Genomic DNA, 15,059 nt, shown 5'->3' with positions numbered 1-15,059 from the left:
CTCACTGGAATTGGAAATACTATTTCAGAGGGAAAGACATAGAGATAGGTCCCCCACTGAGTTTTTTTTTTCATGGGCAGGAGTATTTCCACTCACAGACTGCAACTTTCTCCCCCTTTTATTGCAGCTTGAAATGCCCCCTGAATTCTTATTCCTGGGGGACAGATAATTCCTGGGAATAAGATTTCAGAAGGTGTTTCAGGCTGCCACAAGTCCAGGAAGCTGTACTCAGCAAGTGGGAATTCTTATGCCCATGGGGGAAATCTCTGTGGGATCTAAGCCATTATCTCCTGTGTTTGTTTTTAAAGTTAGAAGTATGTAAGAGGAGGCCTCAAGCAAATCCACACTGCAGCCTTAGAGAAAGGATCTTATGACCCTTTTTCTTGAACAGTGTTCAAGTCATCTCCAGAAATTACTCACTCCATAAGGGAAAAAATATATTTTGCCATGTAAGGGCAGAAAGGTGGGATATAACTTTTGTTAAGAAAATACAAATATCATCTATCATCTGTTTATCTGTCTATCGTCTCTCTGATATCTGAAGCACTGAGGGCTATTAGTCTTAGATACAAACTATTCAAAATGGAAAAGTCACGCACATTATTTTAAAAATGTAAAGAAATAAAATGTGTGTGGGAGGAGGTGGGTTATAGGCGTCTCTCATTCCCAACTGCACATTTTCTTTTATGTGATAGCTACATTTGTCCTCAAAGATCAAGACCGTTTTCGCACACAGCTTATCACGGGGTCACGTTCCTGTTCTCTCCGCAGCAGCCGTCGGATTTCCCACTATCTGCACTAAAGTTACAGGAAGTGCCGCGGCTTTTGCGTAGCAAACGTAAACCACTAAAACTTGGACCGTTTTCACACACAGCTTACCACGTGGTCACGTTCCTGTTCTCTCTGCAGCGTCTGTCAGATTTCCCATTACCTGCGCCAGAGTTACAGGAAGTGCGTAGCAAACATAAACTAGGGGCATTTTCGCACTTACCTTAAGCCAGAGCGATGTCCCTCTTCACCGCGCAGCGTCTGCACGGTTTTTGCACTAATTGCTGCGGAGCACCTGGAAGAGCCGCAAAGTCCCGTGGCTTTTGTGGCGCAAATGTAAACCGCCAAAAACCGGTTTACATTTGCACCGCAAAAGCCGCGGGACTTTGCGGCTCTTCCAGGTGCTCTGCAGCAATTAGTGCAAAAACCGTGCAGACGCTGCGCGGTGAAGAGGGACGTCGCTCCGGCTTAAGGTAAGTGTGAAAACGCCCTGGGTTTTAGCGGTTTACGTTTGCTACGCAAAAGCCACAGCACTTCCTGTAACTTTGGCGCAGATAGTGGGAAATCCGACGGACGCTGCAGAGAGAACAGGGACGTGACCGCATGGTAAGCTGTGTGCGAAAACGGTCCAAAATTGTTGGGTTACTGGCTTTTGTGCAAAGCTAATGTGAGTGACAGATAAACTACTAACTGCTGTATTGCCCTCCAAATTGGAAACCAGAAGGAACAGATAATGGGGAAGGAGAATTAGCTTTTTCCCTTAACCAGTCTACTTGTCAGGGTTGTTTGAGCTCAACATCTGAACATTCACAAAATGTAGATTCAGCATTCACAAAGCAAAGTGTAAAATTCTTACACAGATATTTGGGTGAAATGTGATTTCATCACAGAGAACACCCCTACAAACCATCCTGAAAGGAAATAGCCACTAGTGATGCAGAAGCAGAAAGCAGTCAACAGATGTTTATGGGATCCAGGATGCCAGAGATGATGCACCTTCAACTGCAAAACATCTTTACTAAAAACAAAATCAGGCAAGATTGTGCATAAGAATTTCTCCTAAGTACAGAGCATTTGACTGTCTATATAACAACCTGCTGCCTAGGAATTCAATTTGATTAATTGCCTACAGACCCTTCTGTCGCAGACCTGTTCAACAATTTTTTTGCTCTGTGAAAGAGCAGCCTTCCAGCTTCTCTCAGATCTCACCCTGTCAGCATTCTTTTTTTGAGAGGACAAGAGAAAGAGGGGAAATGGTATATTTTCCCTGCCAAATATTCACTCTGTATCATGATCATGTTCGCTTGTTTCTATTTCTGAAAAGAATTTCTTCTAAGAGTAGTATCCTTCCAATATTTTAAGACCTCAGTCCTAAAAACACACAGCCACTTGGTATGGCCATTCCATTCTGGAGGGTGGGGTGCGGTTAGCTACCTCCATGCCAAATTGCATGTTCCTTTTCCATGCTCCTGTTACATCATGGAAGACTTTACTGACCAGAGCTACATGATTCACTTTAGTCCTGGACTCCACCTTTCACTCACTCCACCTTTCACAAAGTTTTTCCTCTTGCTCAGATCCTCCAGCCCTTACCCCCACACACACACCTCAGTCATATTCTTTCACCCCCACCCCTTACGCCTAGAACCCAAAGGTCATGCTTACAGTGCCTGCCCAAACATAAATGCTCACTTTACCTATAGTGAACACACTTTCTGATATTTTTCAAAAATTGAACAAAACAGCAAGAGTTTTCCATGAATGTATGAAAACCTGAAGGAGAGCTAAAGTTGATTTTTTAAACATTTTGGGCCACTTGAAAGATGAGTATGATGGATTTGAGGACTATGTTAAAATAATAACTGCTACCCTGACTGTAGTGATAATTCCATACAAATAGGTAGGGGCCGTCCTGACAGTGCCTCTGTGAATTGGCAACCCACCACTTTCCTGCCAAATTTTCAGGAAGACTGAAATGCAGGGGACTCTCCCATCACATCACAGCTTCCCCCTCAGGAAAAGGAGAGTGCTGCAGATGGAGAAGGAGAGCTGCCACCTTCCCCTCAAGAAAATGATTCACCTCTTCTAGAGGACACTTCAAATGCAGAGCTCTCTATAGAAGGTGCCATGCTTCCTCTCAAGAAAAATGGGAATATGATGGAGGCTGTGGCCTTTCCACAGCTTCCAGAGTTATACGTGCCCTGAAAAAGACCGTTTCAAAGATACACCTCAGTGATGATTATGGAAGAATTTTATTTTGTTAGTTCAGATCATGTAAGTTCATTCCCTCAAGCTATTGCCTCTACCTTGAAAAGAACTCAAGAGGTTCTGGATGAATTTAATGTCTGCTTATAAGAGGTGGATATGTACTGTTGTACTTAATGGGTCTAGGCTTAGAAAATGCTCTGCATTCATTTAAGGAAAACAGTTAAACAGTGGAGAATTCTTGTAGCATGTTAGCACCTTGCCTCAGAGCAACAGAGAGAATCTTAGAAATGCCATATTAAGTTTAGAGTTAACTACTGTGAAGGCCCCTTGAGGCACATTCCTGCACTCAGTCACAATTATCATGAATAGGATACTGGAATAATCTATTAGGCTGAGTATTTTAAGTCTCCTCCTCCTCCTTGTCATCCAGTACATAAAACATGCATATAAATGTGTAATGGGAGGGGGAGGGAAAAGTAGTATGGAATCCTACCCAGAATTGCAACAACTTCATCATCCTGGATTACTTCCAAGGACCCCGAAACCACAAAGCAAAGGTTGTCCACACTTTCTCCAGCATGGTAAATTAGATCCCCAGGAGCACAGTGAACAGTCTGAAATTCCATTGCAAGAGCTCGCAGACATCCATCACTAGCCAATCTGAATGCAGGGTGCTCCTTAAAAACTTTACGATTCAGATGAACACAGATGTCCGCTCGCATATCCTTAGGGCAAATCTGCAAAACCTAGAAGAACATTTCAGGAATTATTCCTGTGTGCAAAAGATCTTAATGTGTAACATTCTCTATACACTTCCATTCATTCTTTTAAACCAGGGGTGTCAAACTCATTTGTTATAAGGGCAAGAGATGACATAAATGAGACCTTGTTGGGGCAAGCCATGGTGGGCCAGGTCGGGTGTGTACCTATTTAAGATTAGGTAGCAGAGATATAAACTTTATAAAGGATACAGACAAACACAATTAAAGATTTTTTTAAAACAAAATAAAACATGCTTAAAACATTAGCAGTCATTAGTCTTAAAGGTGCTTTCTTTGTATCTCTCCCATGGGATCCAGGGAACTGGGAAAAGAAAGCTCTGGCTCTTGCCTTCCTTCCCCAAGGGACCAGGAGGGGGAGGAGCCTCAGCCAATAGAAGGAAGAGAGGCTTGGCTCAGTAGCTCTGCTGTGCGATTGAGAGAGCCTGACAAAGCAAGCTCTCCCTTCCCCCTTCCTCCCCAAGGGAGGAGCCTCAGGCAATGGAGAAAACAGAGTCTTTGTTTTATAGCTCCTGTGCAAGCTGTTATGCAGAAGGAAGCAAGAGAGAGGGAGAAGGAAGCAGATGACAGCCAGTTGCTCAAGGGCCTGATAGGAGCCCTCCGAGGGCCTGATTTGGCTTCCGGGCTGCATGTTTGACAACCCTGTTTTAAACTTTGTAAGATATAAGAACGAATGTGCCCATCTTGTAATTAATATATTTCTTATATCTATGATTAATCTGTGATTTATATATTACTTAGATATTAATAGATATATTATATTGCTTATATTGGCCATGATAGTTATGATTTGGCCAGTATGACATTATTGTTTTCCATATTGAAAGGGGAAAACTCCATTTTGGAAGACAGCCAAAAACCAGACATTTTAAATAGTTACATGTATTTCCTTGTCTACTGCTCAGATTAACAAAATCTTTTACTTATAGTGGCCTGTGATGGATGGCCTCTAGGTCTCTGATGGACAGCCCCTGTGATGGGGGGCCTTGGGGGGTGGAGGAGAAGACAGTTAAATGAAGGGAAAGTCTGTCATTGCCTCAAATGGGATGTGAGGAAGAAAAAGAGAAATAGGGAAAACAGCAGGAGACTAGTTGGGTAGTTAGGCTTCTCCCCATGAAAAATTCAGAAATCTATAGTATAGGCAAGTAGGACTCAAGGGGCAATAAAAAGGCAGGAATAGAGTCAGTATCCTATGTGACCATAGGGAAATAGTAGGTTAGGGACTTGTGAGAGGACCAAAATATTCCAAGAGACAAGCTAACCCTGTTTGAATAGGCTGAGATTCTTGAGTTTAAGAAAGAGTTCCAAATAAAACCATTATTTCTTTCTTTCTTACAGATTTCTATTCTACCTCCCCAGGCTTCCTCTATAATAGCATAAAATCCAGCACAATGATTTGTTAACATTGCCTTACTTACCACTTGCAACCCATGCCATAACTAAAATCAGCTTGGTCACCGCTACTAGAAAGTGTGATGGAGTGGATGGGGAGTTGAGAAAGCACCTGGCCATCATGTTTTATGCACCCTTTAAAGTTCTTAAATCCTCTAGGACAACTTTGCAATTCCTGGCCAGAGTAGCCCAGAAAGGTGAGAGGCCTTCCCAGATTGACTTTTCTCAAGTTAGGGTTGCCAGGTCCAACTCAGGAAATATCTGAGAACTTTGGGGGTGGAGCCCAGAACAAGGTTCAGACAAGCATGATTGAACTCCAAAGGGAGTTCTAGCCATCACATTTAAAGGGCTGCATTCTTTTTAAATGCTTTCCTTTAATTGAAAATAATGGAAGATGGGGGCACCTCATTTCCTGGGATATCTGATTTCCTTTCAGTTTGAACAAACTTTTGCTATGGGGAAAATTTCTGTTTCAGTTTCTTAGCAATCTTGACAAAAACAATTGTAATAATGGATGCCAGTTATTTGTCTCTGAACTTCTAGATTAGGGGTGTCAAACTCATTTGTTATGAGGGCCAGATCTGACATAAATGAGACCTTGTCAGGCTGGGCAATGTGTGTCATAAAATGGAACACCAGGTAGCAGAGATAGAAACTTAGTAAGGACACAACCACAATTAAAGATTTTTTTAAGTAAAACATGCTTAAAAGATTAGCACTCTTGAAATATTTTGTTTATTTAACAGTCTCTGATAACTGACACCTCTTGCTCTGAATTATTGCATCAAAACTGCAATGATTTATGTTGGGACCCACCCTGAGCCCACTTCAGTGGGGAAGGCAGGATAGAAACTGAATAAACAAATAAATAATAAATAAATCTGAAGACAATGTCTGTGCTGTAGCAATCTTTTTCATGCATTGACATTCATTACAGAAATCTCATCGTCAATGCTTTGAGCCTAAGACCCAGAGGAAAACATGAAATGGCTGGATGTTGCAAGTTTTGCTCTGCTCAGTAGCTCCTGTGCGATGGGGCAAGCCTGGCAAAGCAAGCTGTGATGCAGAAGGGAGCAAGAGAGAGGGAGAATGAAGAAGGATGGCTCGCGGGCCTGATAGGAGCCCTCTGGGGATCTGACCCATCCCTCAGGCCACACATCTGACACTCCTGTTCTAGATGTACTTTGGAAACAAATTTTAAATGTTGTAATTCTGTACCTAAAGCAAATATGTACCCTAGCCCCTCTGGGGATAAATAGCTTTCAGCAATACCTTTATTTCTTGTTTTGAATACCAATTAATTTGAATTTCCTAATATTAGATACCACGATGAAGAGATATTTTAATTTTATAAAATAAATGAATGTGTCTTCAAATACATATCTAGAAGAAATAAAATTATTGATAATAGAAATATAAATTAAGAGGTATAAGTTTGAGGTTATGAACTATGACTACAAGTATTTTTATGTTTTTGTTCATTTTAAATAAGGATCTGCCAAAGCATGTAAGTTTATGAGACAAAAATCCCTGTTTGACTCTTGCATTCAGCACCATCCCATCTTAAACATGAAACTTAAAAGCTCTCCAGCATTAAGACAGACCTTAGATTTAAAAGAAGGGAAACAATTATTTAGGCCAATGATATTCTCTGCTGGATATTGAATTATAATGCTAATATTCCAAGGTTTTTAGCACAGTAAAATCAATAGAAAAGAAATCTATCTCGAAATATGCATACTCTTTGAAAAAGAGTGCACCAATTAAGTGCAAACATTAGATATGTTGATTATACTGTCCAAATTTCCTTTAAGCTTTTCAATCAGAAAATTAATTAACCTATAATAGGGAATAATCACACGCTATGGAACAGCAAATAAACTAACCTATTTGCATCTCAAGTCCATGCATACAAAGACTGGCCAGCAACCTATATCACTTAGTTTTAGCCCCCCAAACCTATGTATGAAACAGGATTCAACACAGTGTAGCATATGCTTAATACTGCTATCCTGAATAGTTATACCCTTCTCAACCCATGACTTATAAGGATGTACATACATATATATATATATACACACACACACACTTTGGCTAATAGCCACTGATGGACCTCTGCTCCATATTTTTATCTAACCCCCTCTTGAAGCTGGCTATGCAGCAGAGGGAGCCCTGCCCCTGAAGAGCTCCATCAGCACCTGATGTGCCCAGGAAGATTATGTCACTCAGAAGTGATGTAATCACACCAGGCATGCCACACAGGGATGCTCTAGCATTTTAGTAAAAAAACCCTCTATGGTGCCATAAGAGTTTTTTACCAAAATACGAGAGCATCCTCAAACAACATGCACGATGCGATTACATCACTTCTGAGTGACATCATCACACTGCATGTGCAAAGCACGTGTGAGGGAAGTTCCCCCACCAACAGCCAAGTACAACCTAGCAACCCTAATTGAAGTCAGTCAGAAAAGAATAGTGTAACTCTGCTTAGCATTGCACTTATGTATATTTTCAAGCTTTTTTGTGAATCATGGCAGCTATGAGAGAACTATACTAATCATCTTTATAAGAAACTCTCTTTTATTTAATATGCTTTAAAATGCCTTTGCCTAATGATGAGCCCCTAACCAGAAGGTCAAATAGAATAAAGGGCTTCCAGCCCTGTATTTTCCTTGATAATACAAATACAGGGGTAGGGTGGTATACAGAAAATCAGTTTGTGGGGGAAAGCCATTTCCCCCCATCCACCAGTTCTCCTCTGCAAACCTTTACCCTTTAACTTATATTTTTCCCAGCCAGACTCAAAAGGGAAAATAAGCCTGGCAGAGGAGGGAAATTGCAAGGGAAGCATTTGGAGGGCAGAGCAGAGGACATAAAAGCTGCTAAACACTGCATTACCTACCTGCCCCTATATTCTTATTATTTTAGCAAGTTAAGGTTTGCTAAGATGTCTAGCACAGTTCATCCCTAAGTAAATGGGTTTTCACATCTATTTTTATGTAAGTGGAATCTCAAGACATGGACTATAAACAATGTAAAAAAAATGAAATGAAATTTACCACCCTTTCATATATATCTTAATCTAGGTAGCAAGGATTACCATGGTTAGTTTTTTTTTTATTAATGATTATGCTTGTTTGAGTTATTAAGAATAACATTGTCAAGGTTTACATATCAAAAGAAAATGCTTAATAGCTTCCACTATTTTAGTTTCTCTATATACACTCTGCACCACATCAAACAGGTAACATAATTAAAATGGCGATAGATTCTGGAGATAACAGTCACATTCAATATACTTGCTTAGAGTGTATACTAAATCAAACAGCAGAGATGTAGAAGACATAATGATTTATTCATTTTGTGATATTCTTAAAGTTGTGCCTAATGTAAAGTCAGTGGCGCTTGAGGATTGGACTTGGAAGATTTATGGACCAGTCATCAATATTACTCATTGTCATATTGGTTGGTTCATGCTGTAGTCATTGAAACATTTTTGTTTTTATTAATGATGTCTTAAGATATGGATACACTAGTTACTGAACTTTAGCACAATTCATTTGTTTCAAAAGTACATTGAATATAATTTAATATTTCTCAAGCTATTAATTTTTTAATAAACCACACAGAAACCTGTGTAACACAAATTATTTAATGAAATATTAGGATTCTTTTATCTTGAAAACTATACTAGACATGCAGAACTATATAAGATGATGAATCTCTTTCTTTCCATCTCTTTTTGGCTGTTTCTTTTTTGCTCTTGTAATCACCAGGAGATGTGTGAAAGCCAGGTAGGGGCTGAAGTGCCAATCCAAGCAGCACTTTCAAAATTCTGCATTCATGTTTGATACAAATTCTGCGAGGTCTCTTAGAGCAGAGGTGTTGAACTCATTAGTTATGAGGGCCAGATCTGACAGAAATGTCACTTTGTTGGGCTGGGCCATGTGTGCCATGTGGGCCATGTGTGCCAGATATAAACTTTATAGAGGACACAGGCAAACTCTATTAATAATTCTAGTTTTTACTCAAATAAAAATATGCTTAAAACATTAACACTCCTTACAGTATCTTCCTGATGCCCACCCTCCCACTTCCACCACCTGTTATGCATTAGCGCTAGGACAATAGGGACAGTATACAGGGACATAATGCACAGCCTCTGTCATCTGGCAATAAAGGTAATGACCAATTGCTCATGGACCAGATGATCCACAGACTTTATGTTTGACACCCATGTCTTAGAAGTAATTCTTGGAGGTCTCTTAGAGATTTTGATGATGGAAAGCCAGTTTTGTCTACTACAGGTATCTATAGCATTCAAAGCAATGCATTGAATCTAGTGACCCATCACTGGAAGGCCTTTTATCTTTCACCTTTTATCTTTCGCTGGACTGGCAAGCTGAACTGCTCTCCTGCTGGGCCTAGCTGGGCTCTGGCTAGACAGCAAAAAAACCCTGCCTCACTGAAAGCTGCAGAAAGCTGCTGTGGAGAAAGATAAATCATGGTGGGGTGGGGAGAGGAACTCCCAACAGCTTTGTGAAAGTAAGAGAGAAGCCCAGATTTCTGTCCTCTGATAGCCCTTTCCAGCCCTGGAAAAGTTTATTTTGGGATCTCAGGACCCACTGGGACTTGTCTGAATAACCATATGGGTCAAGAAACTGCAAAAGGAAGAGGAAAAAAGGGGCAATTTCACCCACTCCCAGAGTCTTCTGGTCTATATGGCTCCTTGTCCACGGCCCAGGCAATAAACTTTCCCAGTGCTGAAATGCACTGCTGGGGGAAGGGAACATGGGGTAGAACCACAATCCTTTTGTCCACAGATTGCTGGAACTAACACTCATTAAAGTGTTAATTAAAGACTGCTTCAAAACAGGAAAATTAATTGAAATACATTTTTGCTTTAATCTTTACTTCAGCTGAGTTAGTTTTTTTTCCTACTATCTGACCAACGTTCCCATATCACAAGCCTAGTTGCAAAGTACCTTTTGGCTGCCATAACAATCAGGGAGCAAAAGACTATATCCCTTTCTTTATGTTTGACTGGTTTTTATAGCTGAAACTCCATGTAAATTTGCTATGCTGCACTTTTTATTTCTATGCCAATAAAGGTATTTGTAATTTGTAAAAAACTTCAGCTGAAAGATCATTGTTTTCCTTGCTTTATGTAATTACAGAAACTCAGGTTTGCAGTAACCAAACTCAAGTTTGCAGTAAGCCACTGGTAAACAAGAAGATACATTTATTTGAAAGCAAGATTCCAAAGCCATGACATCTCACCTTTTCAGTATCTATTCCCCTGGACATTGACCAAGTAGAAACGATATAGTCCATCACACGTTCACTCAAGCCTTTGGGCACTTGATAGAGTTTCAGGAAATCCCGGACACTGTTCAGCATCTCATGGTATCTATTTGTGTTAGCATACATTTGCTGGAAGATAGTTGTCACATTACCAAAAATGGTTGCATATAGCAAAGCTGCAAATAGAATAAAGGATAAGGTAAATATATTTCTGAAATCCAAAGAATCTGCAAGCTGGAGAGCTACTGTGACATGTCACTTCTGCAGTACAAACAGCCATCAGTTCATGAAACACTGCCTTTATTAGTCAAACTGACACGGTAATGTTACTTACTGGGCTGGAGCCAGCGATCTGTGCACACCAGGACTGCAGATCTTTGTCTTTTGTTCCCCACATCCACCCAACAGCCCATTCTTCTGACCCCCAGGAAATTTATGTCATTTATATCCTTCCTTTCTTCCCAGAAGAGACTCAAAGTGAGGTTTCATTTTCCTGTCCTCTATTTTATCCTCCCAACATCCCTGTGAGGTAGAATAGACTAAGAGTATGCTGCTAGCAAATTATAGGCAAATCCTTCCTGATTGACAATCAATTACAACCATGAACCTGTAATGATAGAAATAGCCTAGTAATTGCTTTATATTATACTAGGAATAAGGCCCATTGAAGAGAAAAATACAACGGGGTCTAGAAAGAGGCTCTGGGCAAGTGCTCCCCACCTTCGCTGTCTTCCCACCCACCCAAGTGAAGGCATTCATTGCCCACACACACACCTCAAGGGGAGCTAATCTCTGTTATCTGGAGAGCAGCTGTAATTTGGAGTGATCTCCAGCCCTCACCTAGAGATTGGTAACAGTGGCTCCCAAGGAGGAAATGGCTGGTTTGGGGAGTGCAGCGTATGGCATTGTACCCATCTGAGGTCCCACCCTTCTTCAAACCCCACTCTCTCCAGTCTCAACCCACAACATTTCCAAGAATTTCCTAACCTGGAGTTGGCAACCCTATCTCCTTCCCTTTATCTGCCCCTCTGGCTTCAGTTTTCCATTGCCTCGCCCCTCTCTGCAGCCTCCACCTAGGGAAAGGACAGTCTCTCTCCACAGTGGTAGGGACCAAAGCAGCTTACATCATTCTCCTTCCCCCTCCACTTTGATCTGAACAACAACCCTGTGAGGCAGGTTAGGCTGAAATCTGTGACTGGTCTGAAACCACCCAATCAGCTTCCACAGCAAGAACCTGGGTCTAGCAGACCCCACTTTGAAGGCCTTACTCCTATGCCTTCCTCAAACTCCACCACAGAATCTCCAGGAATTTCCCAGGAATAATACAAATATGAATTTGCACATGGCAGGACAGCTTTAGCATCAATTTGCAAGTCTACTTACTGCTCTGCTTTTTTAAAAATAGAATTAACAATGTTCTAAAACAATGTTCTAAAACAATGTTTCATCACACCCCCTCCAGCCTAGAAATAGCAGCTCTCCAGCAGCCCTGGCCCCACTCAATGCACAGCAGCCAAGAAGGTCTGAGCGCCTGCTCCGGCTGCAACGCCACTGAGGATGTTCTCCGCAGCTGAGAACGAAACGTCTGGAAGGAAAACTTTCTCCAGTAGAACACGGCACTTGATCCTGAAAGATTCTACAAACCCTAATGATGTTACCAGTCGTGAAAACCTGAAATCTTTGATAATGTTCTAAAACTCACTGCCTGTTTTGAACACACCTACAAGCATCAGGACTATAAAATCATATAGGATCCTTTTAAAAAAGCACTCATAATCCAATATGGAATTGTGTACTTAAACCCATTGGTTTTAATAAGCATAAGCACATTAAACTATGTGTTTGGTTGTGGCTAGTATCTCCAAGTGATAATTCAGTAACATAATGTTTAATGCCCCCCGCAGTCAGCTCTAATGCTTCATTTTGATTAGTACAATTCTAACACTAATTTTGATTAACTGCAAACTCTTCATTCTACATTATAATTACCTATGCAAAAAAATTTTATTTCTGCATATATGAATATCTTATTAACATTCTCAAAACTTTACACAGTAGGTTGTTAGCTAGCTTCTCTTGTGCTCCCCTGCCAGAGATCAGAGAAGACCTGGCAACCCTATGCTTCAGCAGCACATATACTAAAAATAGGGATATACAATAACAGTGAGGAAGGTTCATCAGCACATTGAAGCAATGATTTGACCAACAAGGTTTCTGAGTAAAGTTGTTAATTCTGTGCCTTCATTGCTATAGAATTTCAATGAGACCAGAAAATTCTTAAAATGATATCTGAATCAAGTACTTGCCTTCAAAAGTGCAGTGATGTGGAATGGGCTTGCTTTGAGGGGGCCCAGGCAGAGAGCTCCCAGGGTCCCCCTCTCCTCTTCTATCCACCAGCAGGTCTCCCATGCTCTCCTTCCTTTCCCACTGTGAGGACCCCACCCCATCCTCCAGGTGAAACCTCCTTGGTGAGTGGAGACCCAATCTTATTATGAACTTTGTTGTTTTAATAGGCTCCTCCTTTTTCAGCTTAAGTGCCAAGAGGATCTGAAACTTGGGGGGTCTCATAAAGGCACCTTTATGAGGTACAGCCATGACTTTGGGAAATCTCAGGGATGGAGAGGAAGGGTGTTCAAGTATTACAGACTGATTAAGTGCAATCTCCCCTTGCTCAGCATTCTCAGTTACAATAAGACTTCTCAATAAGACATCATTTCATTCTCACTAACAAAAGACTTTTCAGCACTGGAATATCTTAACATACCCCAGAGGCATCTGCCCACCCCAAGAAAGTTGTTATTACATTAGCCAATGCCCGGTTCCTCTTTCAGTCAAACAAGGGCATTCAAATTCATTAATTCATGCTCCATCCATTTCAAGAGCTATCTCTCAAGTCACCCAAACTTCTGTGCCAATGTAGATCTGGCTCCCCCACTCTTGGACACAGTCCTTAATATGGTGAGGGGGGTTGTGTGTGTCAGCAAAGCTGAGAGCAATACCATAAGAGGTCTAAACTCTTAGCAGTCACTCAAGGTGTGATGGTCACAGCTGAGACACCAGACTAAATTCCATCCAGTCCCTTCAGGGATCAATGGCCACATCAGCAGAACAGAACAGTTCCAATTGTGATGGGGGCAGAGAAATCTTTGGAGGGTAGCTACTGGGTGGAAGCAGTTGTGGAAGGTGACACTGGAGGCGGATCTTTTGTAGACAATGGTACAACTAAACCTGATTAGTACTGCATAGAAGATGGCAATGAAAAACCACTTCTGAACAACTCTTACATCAAAAGCCCTATGATGAGACAATCCAAAATAAAAAAACAAAGTTTTGAGTCCAGTGGTACCTTTAAGACTAACAAAGTTTAATTCTTGATATAAGTGTTCATGAGCATGCATACTTCATCAGTGTCTGATGACGCTTAACATTGATTACTTCCATTTCAGGCAAACAGCAGGCCTGAGTCATGGCGGTCTGGGCAGGGAAATCCCCTTAACAGCATTTGACGATGCACCACTAACAATGGCGCACAAGTTCAGAAACTTGGGGGTGCTTCTGGAGCCTGCCTTGACAATGAAGGCCCAGATAGCAGCCACTGCTAAATCCGCATTTTTCCATCTTAGGCGGGTGAGGCAGCTGATCCCCTTCCTTGAATGCGACGACCTGGCAACAGTGATTAATGCAATGATCACCTCAAGATTGGACCACTGTAATGCCCTCTACTTGGGGCTTCCCTGTCTCGAATCTGGAAACTACAGCTAGTGCAGAATGCGGCGGCCAGGCTGCTATTGGGGCTTCCCAGGTGGGAGCACATACAGCCGGAACTGCAGGAACTGCACTGGCTGCCAATAGTATACCGGATTTGCTACAAGGTGCTGGTTATCACCTTTAAAGCCCTGTATAGCCTAGGACAGTGTTTCCCATTTGCAGGGTCGTGACCCGGTACCAGGCCACGGAAGCATCACTACCGGGTCACAAGAAAAGCCAAAGCTAGCCCCGCCCCAGCAAAGCTAGCCCTGCCCCCAGCAAAGCATGACCTCTGCTCTGCTTCCTTCCTTCCCCCGTCTCTCTGTTGTGCAGATAAAAGCTAGCCTTGAAGACTGACACAGGCTGCAAAGTCTGAGCTCCATTTGGCTTCCTTCCCCCATCTCTCTGTTGTGCAGAGAAAAGCTAGGCTTGAAGACTGGCACAGGCTGCAAAGACTGAGCTCTGTTTGGCTTCCTTCTTTCCACATCTCTGTGTTGTGCAGAGAGGAGCTGGGCTGCCTCTCCTTCTTTCTCCCCCCCTCCCAGTGTTTAAGAGAAAAGCTGGCGTCCACTGGAACTTTAGACCCATGAAGTGTTCTTCAGGGTATGAGTTTTCCTGTGCCTTGCAGTATGTTCTTTTGGGGAGATTTCCCTGGGAGGCCTGGGCGGCAAAGAAGGGTGTATGTGTTTTTTTTCAGCCGGGTGGGGAGTGTGCATTCCTGTAGCTATTTTTTTTTACCAAACAACCCTTGGACAGAATTGTTGCTGGCTGAGGTTATCTGATGATGAGAAAGGCTTTTTTTTTCTTTGCCCCCCACCCACTTCTTTCTTTTTTTCCCTGCAAGTGATGCCCTGTCTG

The 15,059-nt window shown here is 41.9% G+C and overlaps 1 protein-coding gene across 1 annotated transcript in view; it reads right to left on the bottom strand.

Annotated features, from left to right (window-relative positions):
* Positions 1 to 15,059, bottom strand: part of KCNH1 (potassium voltage-gated channel subfamily H member 1) — a 396,454-nt gene that overhangs the window by 218,363 nt on the left and 163,032 nt on the right. Inside the window, exons 8-9 of the mRNA XM_060247256.1 lie at positions 10,431 to 10,630; positions 3,470 to 3,722 (exon numbers count right to left, since the gene is read on the bottom strand). Of these exons, the coding sequence (XP_060103239.1) occupies positions 3,470 to 3,722; positions 10,431 to 10,630 (453 nt within the window). The remainder of the gene's footprint in view (positions 1 to 3,469; positions 3,723 to 10,430; positions 10,631 to 15,059) is intronic.

The sequence above is a fragment of the Heteronotia binoei genome, chromosome 1 (genome assembly GCF_032191835.1).
Source record: "Heteronotia binoei isolate CCM8104 ecotype False Entrance Well chromosome 1, APGP_CSIRO_Hbin_v1, whole genome shotgun sequence".
Taxonomy (NCBI): Eukaryota; Metazoa; Chordata; class Lepidosauria; order Squamata; family Gekkonidae; genus Heteronotia; species Heteronotia binoei.
The sequence above is the reverse complement of the archived record's forward strand: the minus strand, read 5'-3'. Positions and strand labels throughout refer to the sequence as shown.